Raw genomic sequence first — 19,211 nt, forward strand, 5'->3', positions numbered from 1 at the left:
GGAAATTTGTGACATAATACAGGAGGAGAGATCATGTCCACTCCACTGTTAGCAGAGAACAATTAGTTCAGAAGTAGGAATGAATTAAGAATCACATAGTTCATCACTTGGAATTCCTGAACATCCACACAGCTGATTGCTGGAAATTCTTTGATTGTGCTTTGATGTTTAACTCCTCATGGTGTCTAACTGTGGAACATGAACTTCTACAGATTTCCCAGCACTTTCACTGGGAAATTCTCCCATTGTTCCCAAGCCAAAATAGACCTGGCATTAGAACAGAGAATTCATTCATTTGAATGGAGAAGAATAGATGTGAGAGGGAAGGGTAAATAGTCATTTACTTTTTAATTGAATTAAAATTAATGTATGCAGTTATTTGAAGGTTTTTATGATTGATTTTTTAATTTAAATTACTGGTAAAGTTTACTGGTTTTTGGATGTTTCTGAATCACAAATGTGATATCTGACAGTTAAGATAAGATATCTTTATTAGTCACATGTACATCGAAACACACAGTGAAATGCTTCTTTTGCGTAGAGTGTTCTGGGGGCAGCCCGCAAGTGTCGGCACGCTTCCGGTGCCAACATAGCATGCCCACAACTTCCTAACCCGTACGTCTTTGGAATGTGGGAGGAAACTAGAGCACCCGGAGGAAACCCATGCAGACACGGGGAGAACGTACAAACTCCTTACAGACAGCAGCCGGAATCGAACCCGGGTCGCTGGCACTGTAATAGCATTACACTGGGACATGGCTTAAGCAGTTGTCAAAGGAATTCTGTGGGCACACGTTAATACATGGTCAGAGATTTCTGCATTGTTTTGGACTTCACTGAACAGCTGTCCCAGGGAAAGTTTGCACAGGGGACTTGCAGGCAGCAGAAGACTGGTAACCATCAAGTACAATGGTATAAAGTCTCTAGAAGTCATTGTATTGGAGCAATTGTGAAATTGTGGGCAGTTCATGTAGATTTTCAAATCATTGCTTCAAACTGAAGGTTTTTAAGTAACCAGAAATCTAACAGTGGTGCATACCACATCACTCAGGATGCCTTCTTATTAATCTCTTCATTTGGATCTTTTGATTCTTATTTAATAGGTTTGGAGTGGGACAGAGCAATGGCTAAGCAGATTAAAGATATTGCAAGTGGATTTATGAAACATACAGCTGGGTGATCAGATCGCCCCGAAGAAGAAAAGACTCCTTGAAAACTTGAGCTCTTAATTCACTCTCTTGTGCAATTGGTCCCTTCTTCGAGGGAGGTTCACTTGTCCTGAGCTGAGCCATTTAAAGTGTTCTTCTGTGGTGGAGTTGCTGACAAAGGGCAGGTGGCAGACTATGACCAAAATGTATCCACTGCATAGAGCTAACAATTAATTAGGGAATAGGAACGATTTTAAAAATCAAAGATGTCAGGACTTGTCTTGTCCCATCTCCAACACAAAAAAAAGCACAAAAGCAGTTAAAATTTATACAATTTCAAAATATCTTCTGCTGCAAAAAGTTTTTCCCAGCACACATTATTAGCCAGGTTGACTACTTTCTTCAGATACACAAGGATCTGGGTCCATTCTGGTCACCATTTGTGATAAATGCAGTAGTCGGGAACATTCTGTATGTCTGTCAGGGTCAATGCTTGAAAAAGGTGTTTTATAACTATGTCTTTATTTTGTTTCTTATTGTATACTTTCAGAAATAATTGCTGTGTCCTTGGATGGTTATTATTGCAGCTTGTGCCTTTGTGATAGCCATAATGAATCTGGCAACAGAGGACTCTTTATATGATCACATTCTGACCCAACAATCATATGTTTATGTTGGATTTAGTCATTTTATTTACTTGGATGAGTTGATGAAGAAATATCAACAATCACACTGCTGTATTTGCATGATCATAAACATTAAAGTATTAGATACCAATTGAGTTAATAATAATTGCTGCCATATTGTCGGTCTCTATTAAATTAATTTAAAAAGTTAGGGTTATTTACAAATGCTGAAACTTGAAAGGTACTTTGTTTCCTTGTTACATTTAGTGGTTTTGAAATGAAGCCATTGCGGATACACTGAGGAAGTAACTCGCCACAAGCCAATGTTTTGTTTTTAGATTTGTTCGTGTGATGTGGGAGACACAGGCCAGGCAATATTTATTAAATATCCTTAGTTTGACAAGCTGGTATTGAGTCTTCTCCTTGAACTAGTTGTTCATGTATTGTCGATGCTGCTGCAGTTTGAAGGTGCAAAGCTTTGACTTGGAGATACTGAAGGAGCTGTGAGATGAGTCCAGCTCATGATGGAGGAATTCGTCCAAGTTCCTGCTATCTTTGTCCTTCCAGCTGGTAAAATTTTGAGGAACAAAGGTGCTGCCAAAAGAAGGCTTTAAAATGCTGAAATGCATTTGAAGTGCTGCAGTACATGGAGTGGACAGCGCGCAGTGGGATGTAAGTTTAGAGTGGAGAATGAGTTGCCCATCTAACTACTTCACTCATAGTGGAATTGCTAATATTGGAGAAATTGAGCTAAATAACAGTTAAAAGAGAACTAGATAACAACGTGAAGGAGAAAGGAATAGAATGGTATATTGATAAGCTGGAAGGCAACTTATATGGGACATGAATATTAATATAGACTGCTGGGTTGTAACTTTTCTGTACTTCTATGAACCATAGGAGTATCTGTTCAACCATCTTATTTGATGTTGATTGAGAACTGTGGAATATGCCATACCATGAGGTTACATTTAGTGTGGTTCAAATCTCTTCCGAATAGCCAATGGCCAAATCTAGGGTTGCCCAGATTTTCGTGGATTCAGAGGTGAGAATACTTTGCCACATATACCCATATAAGATTGAACAGGGCGGTGGCATTGATTTTTTTTTCTCTCAATGACTTAGAGTAGTAGAACAGAGTGCACATGAGAAGGTGTAAATTTGGGAGGCCATTCTCCCTCACAAGCTTCAGGAGAACCTGACTTTTTTTTAAAAAGATAACTTAAATTTAAGCCCCTGTTATCTTAACCGGGTGAAGTGCTTCCAAACTTCAGTTCCAAAATTACACCTCCCATTTTGACCTGAATTCTCTTAGCTTACAGATTGATTTAAAGCTTTAGTTTTCTCCTTTTATTCTGCTTATTGTCACTTAGCCCCCACCCCTTTTTAGAGTCTCATCTTGAGTTTAAAGAGTTTTCTTTTTAAGGTTCATCTCTGGAGCTTGGTACTGAAACTGGGATTGCGTCTACTGGCCCTTCTCTGTACTCCCTAAGGGATTTGGATATTTTCCTGATGGTGCTGAGAACTCGACGTAGTATTCAACACAGTGGCATTTTCAACATTTCCAAAACTAATCTGTTAACTTCATTAACAAATGCTCTACAATGACTGAGTATGCTTGGTAATTAGACTTATTATTTTCAGATCTCTTTCAACTTTAACTGTGGTTTGTATTCCTCTTGTATTTTTTTCAATGTTTATACGAATTTAACTTGCAGTTGTTCTGTCTCATGAAATAATACTTAATATATCTGTGAATATTACATTTTGTTCAGAATCAAACTCATTCATGTCCAAAGGGCCAGGATTGTAAAAATCTATTGGGAATGAGGAGAGAGAGAATGAAGAATTCCAGCTGATTATCACAGCTTTCAATTTAATACATTTTCCCAACTTGCCATCACCAAATAGAGCAAAGATTCTTCCTCGATTTGTTCTGTGCCTACCTTCCTCTTGTAAGGAAGTAAAATGCTCTGATCCTTGTTGAAGAGAGGAACTGAGATCAGGAGTTCACCTGGGAAATTCCATGTACAAAGTTGAATGTTGCCACTGTAGGCTGCAGTCTGGTGGTACATCTGCTCACCAAGCTAATGTGTTGCCTAAAAGACTTGAAATTGGCTTTCAATTTTGTAATTGATATCTGCTGTTCAGCCTATCTCCTTGATGAGCAATCTTTCGGGGTTGCAGATCAGTACAAACGACAACAATTTATTGCTGCCTTTGGAACAACTCTATGACTAGATGTTTCATTCTCTGTCCAAAATTGTTATCAACATAAATTAACATGTCACGCAACAATACTCCATGAAGTACACCCATTAGATCCCAGATCATTTATATCTGTTCATGTACAATAACTTAAAACAGAGAAGGTGTTTTGTAAAAGAAAGCTCTAAATTCTAAACTTGTGACTAGGAAAGAGATTATAATATTCAGAAAGGTCTTTAATCTATATTAACTGTATTTATAAATTTATGATAGAGCAAGATTAGTGAGGTGTCGTTTGTTGTCAAGATGGGTATTGTAAAGACCTCTTTCAGTCCAAGCTGTACCATTAGTCAGATGCTAAAAGCCCTTCTAAAATTAAATTGCAGCATTGTCCTTTCAAAAATTACTTTGAAAAAGCTTTTATAATTGTTGTCTTTGATCTGTAGGTTAACGCTGCATGGATCTAAAAATGTTTTAGACTTTGATAAATATTTAATTCACACTGCCTGCATTTACAGTTCTATTGAATTAATTTTAACTCTTATAAAGGGATTAAATCATTGTATCTGTTTGCAGTTGACTTGGAGCTCCTTCTTTGCATAATTTAGCTTTTGTGGCTATGGTTATGAGTTTACCATGAATAGTTAGGGGGAACTGGCTTTCCTGGAGAAATTAGCATCTGTTGTTGATTAGTTGGTACGCAAATGTGTGCAAAAGACATTTTTACATTTAGAATTAGAGCAATCAGGCCTTTATGCAAAACAGATCTGTGAAGGACATTGCCAGTTAAAATGTAAAAACTGTCCTAAGAATTAAAGAAAAATGGAAAGTGGAGAGTAGACAGAAGGAAAAGGTTTGATGTGTTTTCCTCTGAAGTATTAAAATGCATTTTAATGTGCTTTGAACACACAGTTAGAAGCAATTCCAAACAGGCTGCAAACTGGGCATATGACACCAGGAAGGTGTGTAATCTCACATTCCAGTAGGTAATCATAGAATTAATTTTCCTTTCATAATGTCTTTACACTTGTCTTATACAGTTAACTATTTGAGCTTTGCATCATATTTTGCTAATGTGATTATTTAACATGGCCCAAACTTCACTGGTAACTATGTGCCCCAATTATTTTCAATACTCTGTTCATTTTACTTTGTAATTTTTTTAAAAAAGCATCTGTTAATGATTAGGTAACATTTTTTCAAGTTCATCTAATATGAAAATGCACTGTTTCAGGCAACCTGTTAACAGTATTTCCAATACATCGTAAATAATCAACCCTGTTTTCAGTTGCAATAATTATCAGACTATGGCTTCCAATTATTTCTAAACTTTTTTTTGCTGGGAGCTGCTCTATCAATCTTGCACGTCTACATTTTCCAAACAAAGATCTTTTGCAAAATAAAAAGACACCAACACTTTCCAAAGACATGAACCTAATCGTTTGAGTAGCTGCCTCTTGTTCTACCTTGACAGTATTTTTATGTCTCGTCTGAATGTAATCTATTCAACCTGAACAGCTGTTGCAGAATAGAAAATTCACGACAACTGGAAAAAAAAGTCAGCAATTTTTTTGTAACGTTCTTCAGGAATCTGATAAAGGGTTCCACCTAAAATGTTAACCTTTATTTTTTTTTCTACAGTTCTGATATGCTTACCTTGCATTTCTATATTTTTCCTTGTGTATATATAGAGCAGCTCTGTACTATTAACAGCAGAAAGGAGATGTTTGAAACAATTTTTGGACTCTCAAGTTATTAGAAGATTGAATATGTTACTTCAAGATAATTACACCACTTAAATAAGGGCATTTATTTGGGAACTAAACTTTTGGAAAGGACATTTAAAGGGCACGAGGTAAATGCAAAGAAATGGGATTCCATTAGTTATATGAAACCACCTCTCCAGAGTTTAACACTTTAATCCAGGCTGGCACATCAGTTGAGTACAATGCAATGCATTGTTGGGTGTGTTCCCAATTATTCTCTTTCAATTATTTTCCAATTTTCAGTTTGCCTTTGCCTGTGTATCTGTGGAGATGCATTTCTCATTCATTTCACTGAGAAGTAACATCTATTAAACCCACATATCTTTTTCCAGACAGTTTTTACTGAAACAGAAGTTCGAGTATGTTCACAGTGTTGACCAATTCACTCATTTGAAACCAAAAAACAGCTTTGTTCATATATCAATGTGTCCCCATTTGACGGGTAGAGATTGGGCAGTAATGTCCAGAAAAACTGTGTGGGAGGCTGGCGGAAGTAGCATTTCAAAGACTGGTTTTAGGATCACTGCTTATTGCAACATGTTTGTTGGTGGCAACCATTAGGTACCATAATCCATTAGATTCCAGCATCTGTAATTTTTCTAAGTGTACTCCAGTTATTTAATTAAGTAACTACTGGGCAATGAATACATTACACAATCCATTCATATGCTTGGGGGTCCAGGATATGTTTTTCTCTTGGCCCGACCTTTTTAGTCCTTCAACGTTTTGTTGTATAAATATTACTGTAGTAACTTTCTAACAATTATTATTTATATAAAATACAGAGTCAATCTAATACACTCTTTAACTCAGAGTGCAGAATCATAGTATATTTTAGTGGTTAACGCCACTAGTTTTTGGCTGGGTTGCAAGTTAGTGGAATATCAGCATGTGCAATTCTATACTTTGTTGTATTTGGAGTACATTATTTGAAATTAGAGTGTGGATTGTTTATTGTCCTCCAAATGCTCTTTTTATTCCTTCTGTTTTGTCATGGGCCAGTCAGATCCAGATACAAAATCCTTGAGATCCTCTGGAAAATTGTAATTGTGGAAAAGGAAACATTTTAGAATGTTGCAACATCAAAGGAGGCAAATTGATCCAGTTCTGCTCTTTGCCACATCCTTTCCTCAATATGAGCCACTTGGCCTCATGTTTTTTTAACCGCTTCAAATATCCCCTTGAGCAAAATTTTAGACCTTGCTTCAACAACGGTGGGCAAGAATTCTACACATTAGGGATTGTCTGTGGACAGGATCCTTATATCCCCCTTAACATAGTTTGTGATTATCAGAAAATACAGTACTGTAGCCGCACGCAACGCGCTACTAAAGGAACACGGAGGCAGAGAGCGCTGAACTTAAAAATCCTTCACTGATTCCAAAGACGTGCGCTTAAATCTCCCATCCCATGGGCCCCCGCGATCTGCGGGGCGGACGTGATGTCCGACTGTCCCTGGAGGGTCTGCCCCGAGCGGGTGGTTCCAAATGCGCTATGCGTGTCTGCCCGCGGCTCCCAATGGCGGTTCAAGTCCTGCGTGTGCGGGCTGCCACACCACCTCCCCCCCCACCCACCAGAAACGTCCATTGAGGGAGTGGAGCCCCCAGTCTGTGTGGCTTGCCTGGGTGGCCGGCCTTGCTGGCGCAGTGCGGGTACCTTCACTGGTTGCTTAATGTTCAAGTGCACCGGTTTGAGGCGGTCCACTGTAAAAGTCACTTCCCGGCCACACACCTCCACGACACAAATGGATCCATTGTGCCGGATCACCTTGAAGGGTCCCTCGTATGGCCACTGTAGAGGTGACCTGTGCATGCCCCTGCGAATAAGAATGTACTTACAGACTTGGAGGTCTTTAGGGGTGAAGGATGGCGTGGGACCATGCCTGGAGGTCGGGACCGGTGCCAGGGTCCCTACCTTGTCCCGCAGCCTCATTAGCACCACTGCTGGAGTTTCTTCCGAACCTCAGGCCTCTGCTATGAACTCGCCAGGGACCGTCAGGGGGACACCGTAGACCAATTCCGCCGAGGAGGTGCCCAGGTGTTCCTTGGGGGCTGTGCAGATGCTCAGTAGGACCCAGGGAATCTCATCTGTCCAGTTGGGTCCCATGAGGCGTGCCATCAAGGCCGACTTGAGATGCCGGTGGAATCGCTCTACCAAATCATTGGACTGGGGATGGTACGCTGTGGTGTGATGCAGCTGGGTGCCCAGGAGCTGCGCCAGTGCTGTCCACAAACCAGACGTGAACTGTGCCCCTCTGTCGGAGGTGATGTCTGTTGGGAGGCCGAACCTGGCGATCCAGTTTGCAATGAGCGTCCTGGCGCAGGACTCAGTGGACGTGTCTGCGAGCGGTACGGCTTCCGGCCATCTGGTGAACCTGTCTATCATGGTAAAGGTATACCTAGCGCCCCGGGAGACTGGCAGGGGGCCGACGATGTCCACGTGGATGTGTTGGAACATCCTGTGCCTCGGCTGGAACTGCTGGAGGGGAGCATTCATGTGCCGCTGGACTTTGGCGGTCTGGCAGTGTACGCGGGTCCTGGCCCAGTGTCCGACCTGTTTGCGCAAACCGTGCCGGACGAATCTGTCCGCCACCAGGTTGATGGATGCCCGGGTGGGTAGGTGGGCCAGGTCACGCAGCGTGTCGAACACCCGGCGCCTCCATGCTGCTGGTACCATGGGTCGGGGTTTGCTGGTAGACACATCGCACAGGAATCGATCTGCAGCCGGGCCGATGGGGACGTCCTCCAACTGGAGCCCCGAAATGGCAGTGCAGTAATCCGGGATCTTGGTGTCCAACCGTTGTGCTTCCACCAGTGCTGCGTAGTCTATTCCTGAGGACAATATGCCCGCTGAATGGAGGCAGGGGCAACGACGTTGTTCTTCCCTGTGATGTGCTGGACGTCCGTGGTGAATTTTGAAATAAAGGACAGGGGTCTCTGCTGCTGAGCCAACCATGGGTCCGATACCTTGGCCAGTGTGAAGGTGAGGGGCTTGTGGTCCCTCAAGGAAGTACCAGAAATGCCGGACAGCCAGGAAGAGCGCCAGCAACTCTCTGTCGAAAGCGCTGTACTTCACCTCTGGTGGCCGTAGGTGCCGGCTGAAGAAAGTGAGTGGTCGCTGCTGGCCCTCGATGAGCTGCTCCAGGACTCTGCCGACTGTGAGTGCCGTGGGTACATCGACTCTTGGGTGCACTAGGAGGGCCGCCTTTGCCAGCGCCTCCTTGGCCTGCTCGAACGCCTCCGTGGACTCCGCGTCCCATGCCACCTCTTTGGCCTTGCCGGCCATCAGGCTGAATAAAGGTGTCATGATGCGTGCCGCTGCCGGCACAAACCAGTGATAAAAGTTGACCATCCCTACGAACTCCTGCAGGCCCTTGACCGTGCTGGGCGGGGAACTGCGCCATGTCGGTTGATTCTGTGGCCCAAGAAGTCGATCTCCGTCAGCCTGAACTGGCACTTTGCCAGATTGATTGCCAGTCCGTGGTCACTCAGGTGTTGGCAGAGCTGGCGCAAATGTGCCACGTGCTCTTGGTGCGAACTGCTGGCCACCAGGATATCGTCCAAGATGAAAACGAAATCCAGGCCGCGTCCCACCGAGTCCATGAGCCTTTGGAAAGTTTGGGCTGCATTCTTGAGACCGAAAGGCATCCTCAGGAATTCGAACAAGCCGCACAGGGTGATGAGGGCTGTCTTGGGCACGTCGTCGGGGTGCACTGGGATCTGATGGTATCCCCTGACCAGGTCGATTTTTGAGAAGATGGTCGCTCCGTGCAAGTTCACCGTGAAGTCCTGGATGTGGGGTGCCGGGTATCTGTCGGTGGTTGTGGCGTCATTGAGCCTCCTGTAGTCTCCGCAGGGCCTCCATCCTCCTGCGGACTTGGGCACCCTGTGCAGCGGGGATGCCCACGAGCTGTCTGAGCGGCATACGATTCCCATCTCTTCCATCTTACGGAACTCTTCCTTGGCAAGGTGGAGCTTGTCGGGTGGGAGCCTGCGAGCTCGGGCGTGCAGCGGCGGTCCTTGCGTGGGGATGTGGTGCTGCACGCCATGCTTGGTGTTGGCCATGGAGAGCTGCGGGGTGACTATGGAGGGGAATTCTGCCAACACCCTCGTGAATTCATTACCTGGAGGGTCACGGAATCCAGGTGGAGGGCTGGTAGCTTGGCTTCCCCGAGCTGGAAAGTCTGGAACGTCTGGAACATCCCGGCGTGGACCAAACGCCGGCCTTTTAGGTCGACCGGGAGGCAGTTGGCTCGTAGGAAATCTGCCCCTAGTAGTGGCTGTGACACCACTGCCAACGTGAAAGTCCAAGTGAAACGGCTGGACCTGAAATGCAGTGAGATAGTTCGCGGGCTGTACGTCCGAATACTGGTGCCATTTGCAGCGGTGAGTTCGAGGCCTGGGACCATGTTACGAGTGTCCATGTTCGAGGGGGGAAGTACGCTGACTTTGGCCCCGGTGTCTACCAGGAAGCGCTGCCCGGAGTGTCGGTCCCAGAGGTACAGGAGGCTGTCTTGGTGGCCAGCTGTCGTAGCCATTAGCAACAGCTGGCCCCAGCGTTTCCCAGAAAAGCACATGGTGGATGGCAGTGGCGCGCACCTGAACCCCATCTTTGGTGATAGAAACACCATTGTTCCGAACTTTCGTCTTTTTTCCCCGTGGGTCTCGATGGCTTTGGTTGCGGGGCCTGGGCTTTGGGCTGCATGCTCATGGCTAGGCCAATGGAGGCTGCTCCATGTTGCTTATTCTGCCAAAGGACGTCTGCTTTAGCTGCGACCCTATATGGGTCGCTGAAATCCTCACTCACAAGGAGGAGGCGAATGTCCTCTGTTATTTGCTCGAGGAACAACTGTTCAAATAAAAGGCATGGTTTATGGCCGTTCATAAGCGCCAGAGTATCATTCATGAGCTCAGATGGCGTGCGGTCGCCCAGACCATTCATGTGTAGGAGCTGCGTGGCCCGTTCGCGGCAGGAGAGTCCGAAGGTACGGATCAGGAGCGCCTTAAGCTTAGTGTACCTGTCCTCCGTTGGTGGCTGGCGTAGGAAGTCGATGATCTGGCCTGCCGTGTCCTGGTCAAGCATGCTGACCACATAGTAGTACCGCGTGGCGTCGGCTGTAATGTCTCTGATATTGAACTGGGCCTCAAGCCTGCTCGAACCAAACGTGGGGCTGAGTGGCCCAGAAAGTCAGGAGCTTCAGAGAGACCGCGCTGTGCGAGTTGCTCGAACTCATGGCTGGTCGCTGAGTCACTGGCTTCAGATGCCGTCTGGAGCGTCGGGGTCACCAATGTAGCCGCACGCAACGCGCTACTAAAGGAACACACAGAGGCAGAGAGCGCTGAACTCAAAAATCCTTTACTGTTTCCAAAAACGCGCACTTAAATCTCCCATCCCATGGGCCCCCACGACCCGCGGGGCGGACGTGACATCCGACTGTCCCCGGAGGGTCCGCCCCGAGCGGGTAGTTCCAAACGCACTACTGCGTGTCTGCCTGAGGCTCCCGATGGCAGTTCGAGTCCCGTGCGTGCAGGCCGCCACAGTACCATTAAAGAACCTTTTAGCCAGCCAGGTCCCCTTTACGTACACAGACCACTACCCATTTTTCTCAAGTGATTTTCCTGCCAAGTGCCTGTCCAGCTCATGCTTGAAATTACTGATTTTGTATCACTTCTCTGGATAGTTGGTTCCAAACATTCACCAATATTTGCTAAATAGTTAGAATTGCTCTGTCCATTTGTAGCCTTTCTCAGAGCCATGGGAAGCAGTTGCTCACGAAGAAACTTGTCAATATTATTAATGATCTGGAATACTTCAAGAAGATCCTTTCTCAACTATTTCTTATCCAGTGAAAACAGGCACAAATAATTTTAGTCGCTTAAATCTGTGCCCTCTTGCACCTGTCTTGTTGATGTGATAGCTGCCGCCTTCCTCTTCCTTCATCTGCCAAAGTCATGGATCCTTCCATTGGCAAATGGCTTATGGTAAGTAATGAGAACAGGATCAGCAGTCAGAAAGCTTCCATGGTTGTGACATGGATTTTAACATGATCATGTCCAAACTTAGTAGAACTCTTCTTCCAGAAAGTCCATTTAAAATCAATCCCACATTTCAGTTATCCGCTTACTAAAATAGCTTGGCTAACTTTTCTGTTTTCTTTGATTTCCTACATTTTAAACCTATATTCCATAATATCTGAACCCTGTGCACAATGGAAAAGCATCCTGAAATCAAATTTTACAAAAACATAATAAAGTTGTTAACAACTCAGCCAATAATGGCCACTCTCTTCCCCCTGCTAAGTTAGATCAGGGCACTTCCACTGACTTTGCATCTCCTTTGTTTCTGCCTGATTGCATGCTGTTTTGAATTGTGCCACTTCTTTTCATTTTGCCTGCCCAGATTATACTGAAGAAAATATTATTAATCACTTGGATCCAATTTAACACAATGAAACAAACATCAATTTTTCAGAGCATGCTGGAAAACTCAGCAATTTCGGCAGCATTTGTGGAAAGAGAAGCAGACTTAAATGGACTACATTGTTTTGGACTCTATCCCATAATGGGACAACTAAGAAAATTGATGAAGGCAGCACAGTAGACGTAATTTACATGGACTTTAGCAAGGCTTTGACAAAGTCCTGTGCAAGAGGCTGATCCGGAAGGTTAAGAGACATGATATGCAAGATGTGTTGGCAAACTGAATCCAAAATTGCCTTGGTGATAGGAGGCAGAGGGTAGTTGGTCGAGTGGTGCTTTTTTGACTGGAAGTTTGTAACTATTGATGTACCACAGGGATCTGTGTTGGGACCATTGTTGCTTGTCATGTATGTAAATGACTTGGATGATTATGTGGGTAGACTGTGATAAGTTTGATGATGACACAGAAATTGGTGGAGTAATAGATAGCAAGGAGGTTTATGAAAGGATACAGAGGGGCATACATCAGTTGGAAAGTTGGGTGGTGTAGTGGCAGATGGAATTTAATCCAGGCATGTAGGTAATGCAGTTTGGGACTTCAGGCATTAACAGGACATATGCAGTGAATGGCTGGGACCTCGGGAATGTCGATGTAGAGAGGGAAGAGGAGTCAAGTTCATAGTTCCCTAAAAATGGTGACACAGGTGGATAGGTAGTGAAGAAGGCATTCAGTATGCTTGCCTTTTATAGGCTGAAGTATTGAATATAAGAGTTGGGATGTCACGTTGCAGTTATACAAAACATTGGTCAGGCTGCATTTGGAGTTTTATGTACAGCTCAGGTCGATGCACTACAGGAAGAATGTGATAGTATTAGAAAAAGTGCAGAAGAGATTTACCAGGACGTTAAGGAAATTACCAGGATGTTAAAGGAATTCACCAGGACGCTAAAGAAATTTGGCATGTTCCTGCTGACCCTCACTAATTTTTATGGATGCACCATAGAAAGCATCCTATCTGGATGCATCACAACTTGGTATGGCAACTGCTGCCCGAGACCACAATAAACTGCAATGGATTGTGGACACAGCTCAGCACATCACAAAAAGCAGCCAACATAATCAAAGACCCCACCCACTCTGGACGTTCTCTTCTCCCCCCTCCCATCGGACAGAAGATACAAAAGCCTGAAAGCACGTACCACCAGGCTCAAGGACAGCTTCTATCCTGCTGTTATAAGACCATTGAATGTTCCCCTTGTATGATAAAATGGACTCTTGAGCTTACAATCTACATCGTCATGGCCTTGAGCTCTGTAACTGTAAGGGATGGTCAACTTTTTGGGTCAAGACCCTGCATCAGGATAAAGAATTCTTCCAGCAGGTTGTTTTTTCCTTCCAGATTCCAGCTTATGCAGTTTGTGTCTCCATTCACCAGGATGCCGTCTGGAATGGAGGGCTTATTTTATAAAGGGAGATTGGGTAGGCTGTGTTTATTCTCATTGGATTGTAGGAAGTTAAGGGGTAACCTGAAAGAGGTTTGTAAAGTTATGAGGGACATAGGTTTAGTAGAAAGTCAGAATTTTTCCAAGGGTCTGGGAGTCTAAAATTAGAGGTCACAGGCTTAAGGTGAGAATAGAGAAATTTAAAGGAAATCTGAGGGATACATTTTTCGTACAGAGGGCAGTGGTTAACTGGAACGAACTACCAGAGGAAGTGGTGGATGTAGGGTACAATTACAGTGTTTAAGAGCCATTTGGACAGGTGCTGGGATAGGAAAGGAAGAGAGGGATATGGACCTCATGCAGGCAAATGACAGGCATCACAGTCAGCATGGATGAATTGGGCCAAAGGACCCATTTCTGTTTTCCACCTCAATGACTCTCATGCCCCAGTGACCTTTGCCTCTTATGATCATGTGACTCCCTACATCCTGCTGGCCTCCCTCACACACTGTTCTGCAGGATGGAGCAGGCTGTGAGCTATCAGAAGCCTTTTCTGAGCCAGAAACAGTTGAAAAACACAAATAATTAAAAAATTAAAAAGTCAAAACAAAATTTAAAACCACATTCAACATGTAGAATTATTAAAAACATTAAAATAAAATTTAAATTAAAAAAGTTTCTCCGTAGCCTTCTTGATTTTAATATCTCTATCAGATTCCCTCGCAACCTCTGATCCAAGAAAACTATCCCAGTTGCTCTAATCTATCCATGTAACTGAATTCCCTCAACCCTGGTACCAATTTGGTAAATCTCTTGTGCTCATCTTTCCTAAAGTGTGGTGTTCACTAGACTCTATTTGTGGTGGGTCCAGTTTTTTTTTCTTAATATTCATTGTGACTTTCTTGCTCTTGTACTGTATGCTTCAGTGTGCTCTTTTCACAGCTTTCTTACACTGCCCTACTACTTTCAATCAACTGTATACAAATACTCCCAGATCCGTCAGTTCTTCTATCCCTTTTTGAATTGTGCCTTCTAGTTTATATTGCCTTTTCTTATCCTTTCTATCAAATTGCAACACTTCTCATTTCTTGACATTTGAATTTTATCTGCCACCTATCTGCCCATTCCACCAGCCTGTCTGCACTGCCCTCAAGTCTGAAAACCAATCTTTCAATACTTTTGTGTTACCTAGCCAATTTTCTATCCATATTATTACAGCCCATTTTATCCAATGGGCTTTGATCTTGATGGGAAGCCTATTATGTGGTTACCTTATCATTCACTTTTTGGAAAACCATATATATCCCATCAATAGCATTTCCCTCATCAATATCAATGGCTTTTCTCTCAGTGACCCTTTCTTGTTACTTCGTCCACATACTTTATCAAGTTGGTTAAATACCATTTGTCTCTAATAAATCCATGTTTACTTTCTCTTAAAAACGCAGTTGTCTATGTGACTGCTGATTCTGTCCCTGATTATTGTTTCTCAAACTTTCCCCACCACTGAAGTTAAGCTGATTGGTCTGCAGTTACTGAGTTTATTCCTTCACACTTTCTTTGAACAAGAATGTAACATTTGCAGTTTTCTAGTACTGAAGCACCACAACACATCTACATGTAGATGTTTTGAAGACTATGGCCAAGACATCTCTAATTTCCTCCATTACTTCCTCAGCAACCCACCTGGATCAGGTGATTTATTGTGGTTAGTATGTCATGTTCTATTTTCAGACTATAACACTATTTCCTGTGCTGACACTCCAACAGTGTTCTTCCTTAACAAATGTTGATATAAAGTACACATTTAGAATCCATGCTTCCCTGAGTAGATTTTTTTTGTCAGACCCAACTATTCCCTTATAACTCTTTTCCTGTTTATATGCTTGTAGTGTGTTTTGGAATTACCTTTAATGTTTTTTCTCACGTTTTCCACCCTCCCTCCCGCTCTCCTCCTCCCCCCCCCTCCCCTTCTCTCTCTCTCTTTATATCTCTCTCTCTTTATCTCTCTCTCTCCCCCCCTCCCCCATCTTTCTTATTTTCCTTTTTACTTCCCTTCTGAACTTTGTGTAATCTTTGTTAAAATGCAACATTTAACATTCCTCAACATGGTTTAATCTTCAATCTATCTACGCATTTCACTGGTCTGTCGACATCTCCTTGAAATCTGTTGTTGACTGACACTTGTTAAAAGCTTATATTTTCTGCACTGTTTTATATCGTTGTGGTCTTCAAGAATCTCTGCCTTTACTTTTCCTACTCTTCTTCCTCATGTCCATGTACCTCAACTGTAGCAGAAACATTATCACCTTCAGGACCCTCCTTCATTCAACTACAGTTTTGACTTGATAACATGAATAAAGCTATGCTGGATAACTTCAATGCATTTATTTTCATGTTCTCTGAAAACATTGCATTCATCAATTTCAAAATTTGATCTGATATTCTGATTACTGACCCTTTATTGCTTACAAGAATGTAATTGGTTGGCCAACCAACACCTGAGGGACATCCTGGAGGGTGATGTGTCATTTTCAAAGCGATGTGTCAGTGGCTAGCCCCGCTTATACCACATGTGTGAAGGGAGAACCTTAAGGAGAAAAAAAAAGGTTGGGAAGAGATACAGTTCAACTTTTCATTGGCGTTGCAATTATTATGTAGTTATCCTGATTAAGTACTGCCTCTCCAGCTTGTTACATTTTATGAGCATGGCTTCACCTGATATCAGTATAGCCAGTAACATCCACCCTGAGGAAGCCACAGAACCCTTGTTGGAGCATTTATTCTTGAATTCAAAAATATATTTGCTGATGATTGGGGCAATGTAGCAAACTCTCATAAGAACTCATTAAAGCAATTGCACCTCCTGTTTACCCCTTGAGGAATATAGTGTGGAGTCTGGTATCAGGAATAGGCCATTGGTCTCTCCAGCTGTTCAAGTTTTCAATTGGCTCGTGGCCAATCAATACTTGGTAAATAGCTGCAAAAGAAACTAGTCACAATAAAGGGTCTACTGAGTGCATATTATTTACATAAAATAGGAAACAGTTTATGACCTATTATGAGAAAATAATTATTCTTAAAAATTTAAGTAATGCTTAACTTGAGCTTTGAATATTTTAATTCCTGTTTTTGTCTGCAACCGAATTTTGTTTTATTAATTAGATAATTAACTTTAAATATCTGAAGTGATTGATGACTTTGTCGCTAATCTGCTGTATTGACTTCCGTGGGACACGATATACGCAAATCTTTTGATCCAGAATTGAGAGGCTTTCCAGGTGAAATGGGGAGCAAATTAAAACTGGTCCTGTTTTGTTTCCTGTGGAGAATTACTGCTTCCTATTGGAACTCTTTGGTTATGTGGTTACCTTGTTCAGCAATATTAAATTATACATATGCAAATATATCTGAGTGGTTAATTTCCCTTCACATGTAGGTGCTTTCCCTAGTATCTGTGATTGTGATAGATGGAGAGAAACTGGAAAGAAGCAGATCCTAATGACAGCCTCTTGCCAGCTGGTTCCCTCTTTACTTTGTCTGATTTACATGGCAGTAAATTAAAAGTGAAGTCTCAGTTTGGTCAGCCTTGTGGTGAATTGTATTACCTCTGCCTAATTCTGTGTTGCTTCACATATTTCAACAATTTTTACCTTTACCTTTTCTATTCCAGTAATAGACTGGCTCCAAGTAACCACGATCGGATACAGAAGCTAAGAAACGAGTTCCAGCAAGCAAAGCAAGAGGAGCTTGAGGACCGGAGACGAACATACAGTTTTGAACAGCCTTGGGTGAGTGTTTAGACTGTGACCATCTGGGGACGGAGGGCAATGAACTTTGATTAACAGCAGCATCTGCAAACATTGACGCTACCCCTGGGCTTCTATGTGGTAAAGACAGTGAGAAGTCACATTTATTTGACCACTTCACTTCTAACCTCTTATCTACATCTGCGGTGCATCATTGATAATCTCATCTCTCAATATCAACCCATCATTGCCTGATTGGCATCAGTTTGTGTGGAGAAACCTGGTACTTTTCTGATTAACTGGACTAATCCATTCTTCTTCTGGGACAAAGCTATGCTTGAATGAAGTAATGAAGCTCACTGCACTCCAGACTGGGTGTGTTTGGACAATGTATTTGTGCTCAAAGGGGTGAGGGGAGCAGAAGAGAGGAGGGAAGGAGTTCATCAGATGGTTTGTCATTTTCATAATGAACTTTGCTCACAGCAAGCATGTATGAAAGGACATGCAAATGATTTTTTAAAACATGAACTAGGCTTCTGTTACATATAATGAGTACTTATACTTTGTTGCATTACAACGTGCCTGCCTGTGCAATTGACAAATGTGATTGCTTATACAAAATAATTATGTATAAAATGTAAAGCGTGTTTCTTTATAACTTAGCCTGTATTGATTTAGGAATGCTTTCATCCAATCATGACTGTTAGTTATTTCAATGCTGGCATGATTAAAAAATAATCACTGCATGCTCACTGCTTGCTTATACTGCTGGTTCCTGCCAACTTTCTTCACTTATTACGGGATCTTTAGTTTTAGCTATAGAATTGGTGATGTCTGGAGTCAGAGGAAAATGGATGCAACCAACTTGTGATACAAAATGGCAGCTTGCATGCAAGTGGACGATTCCAGTATACATGCATGGCAGCCGATTGCCTATGATTCAAAGTGCCTTATGTGGAATGTAAGCTGTTCGTTTTCTTGCAAGACAGTAAACCAGTCCTCCTTAAACATTCCATGTCAAGCTTTGTCCAGTCCCAATGAATGAGCAGCTGAGTCAATAGTACAGTGCTGTGTCCCTATATATTCTTTAAAATGGATCTTTGGAAACTGTGATAATTATGAATTTTTAATGGTACAAGGGACTGTGTATTCTTGTTATCTTTAGAAGTTGGGTTCCAAAACCATCACTGCATTGTGTGTGTCTATATGTGTAAAATTTGTTTTTGAACCATTTTTTGACAACATCACTACAGCATTCTGACTTTTTAAATTGTTGATTGTAATGTAAGTGCCAGTATTCTGCTTTTTTTTGGATCGATCAAATTAAAGATAAAATCTGTGTTTCACTTGTTAGAGTCTGGGCTTTTGTTTCCATTGAAAAGCAACATTGTTTTCCTCAGTGGATGTCTGTGCCATTTTCCATTGTGCGCAAATATTTTGCTAGCAGATTTCCGGTTTATAAACTGTCGCTTATCATATTGGGGGAGGGAGTGGTTGGGGTGGGCAGTAGTCGGGGTGGGGGAGGTGCAGGAGAAGGAGAAGCACGTGGTCTGGGAACGAGAACTGTGAGAAAAGGTTGGACTCTGAAAGACTTGGAACTTAACCATTGTGGGTCAAAGGGCAAACCGTTGTGTATTTTAATTTTATAACAGTTATAAACAGTTTCCTGTAATGAACAGCCAAGTTTTTGAAGGACAAGGGACCCAATTACCTTAAGGGATAGAATGATTTTCCTAAATTGCAGGTTCAGTAGTTTAAAGTAGTTGGCAAATAGCAGCTCGCAATCAAATGTGAACATATTGAAACAACAAATAAATATTAAGAAAGGAACTGTTCCCAGCTCCCCATTGAA

General features: G+C 42.7%; 1 protein-coding gene across 11 annotated transcripts in view; it reads left to right on the top strand.

Moving 5' to 3' along the window:
• pard3aa (par-3 family cell polarity regulator alpha, a) overlaps window positions 1-19,211 on the top strand; it is a 655,359-nt gene that overhangs the window by 628,867 nt on the left and 7,281 nt on the right. For all 11 annotated transcript variants that reach the window (XM_052015672.1, XM_052015675.1, XM_052015670.1 and 8 more), the window contains one exon: window positions 17,284-17,401. In XM_052015672.1, coding sequence (XP_051871632.1) covers window positions 17,284-17,401 — 118 coding nt within the window. The remainder of the gene's footprint in view (window positions 1-17,283; window positions 17,402-19,211) is intronic.

Source organism: Pristis pectinata, chromosome 5, assembly GCF_009764475.1.
Source record: "Pristis pectinata isolate sPriPec2 chromosome 5, sPriPec2.1.pri, whole genome shotgun sequence".
Taxonomy (NCBI): Eukaryota; Metazoa; Chordata; class Chondrichthyes; order Rhinopristiformes; family Pristidae; genus Pristis; species Pristis pectinata.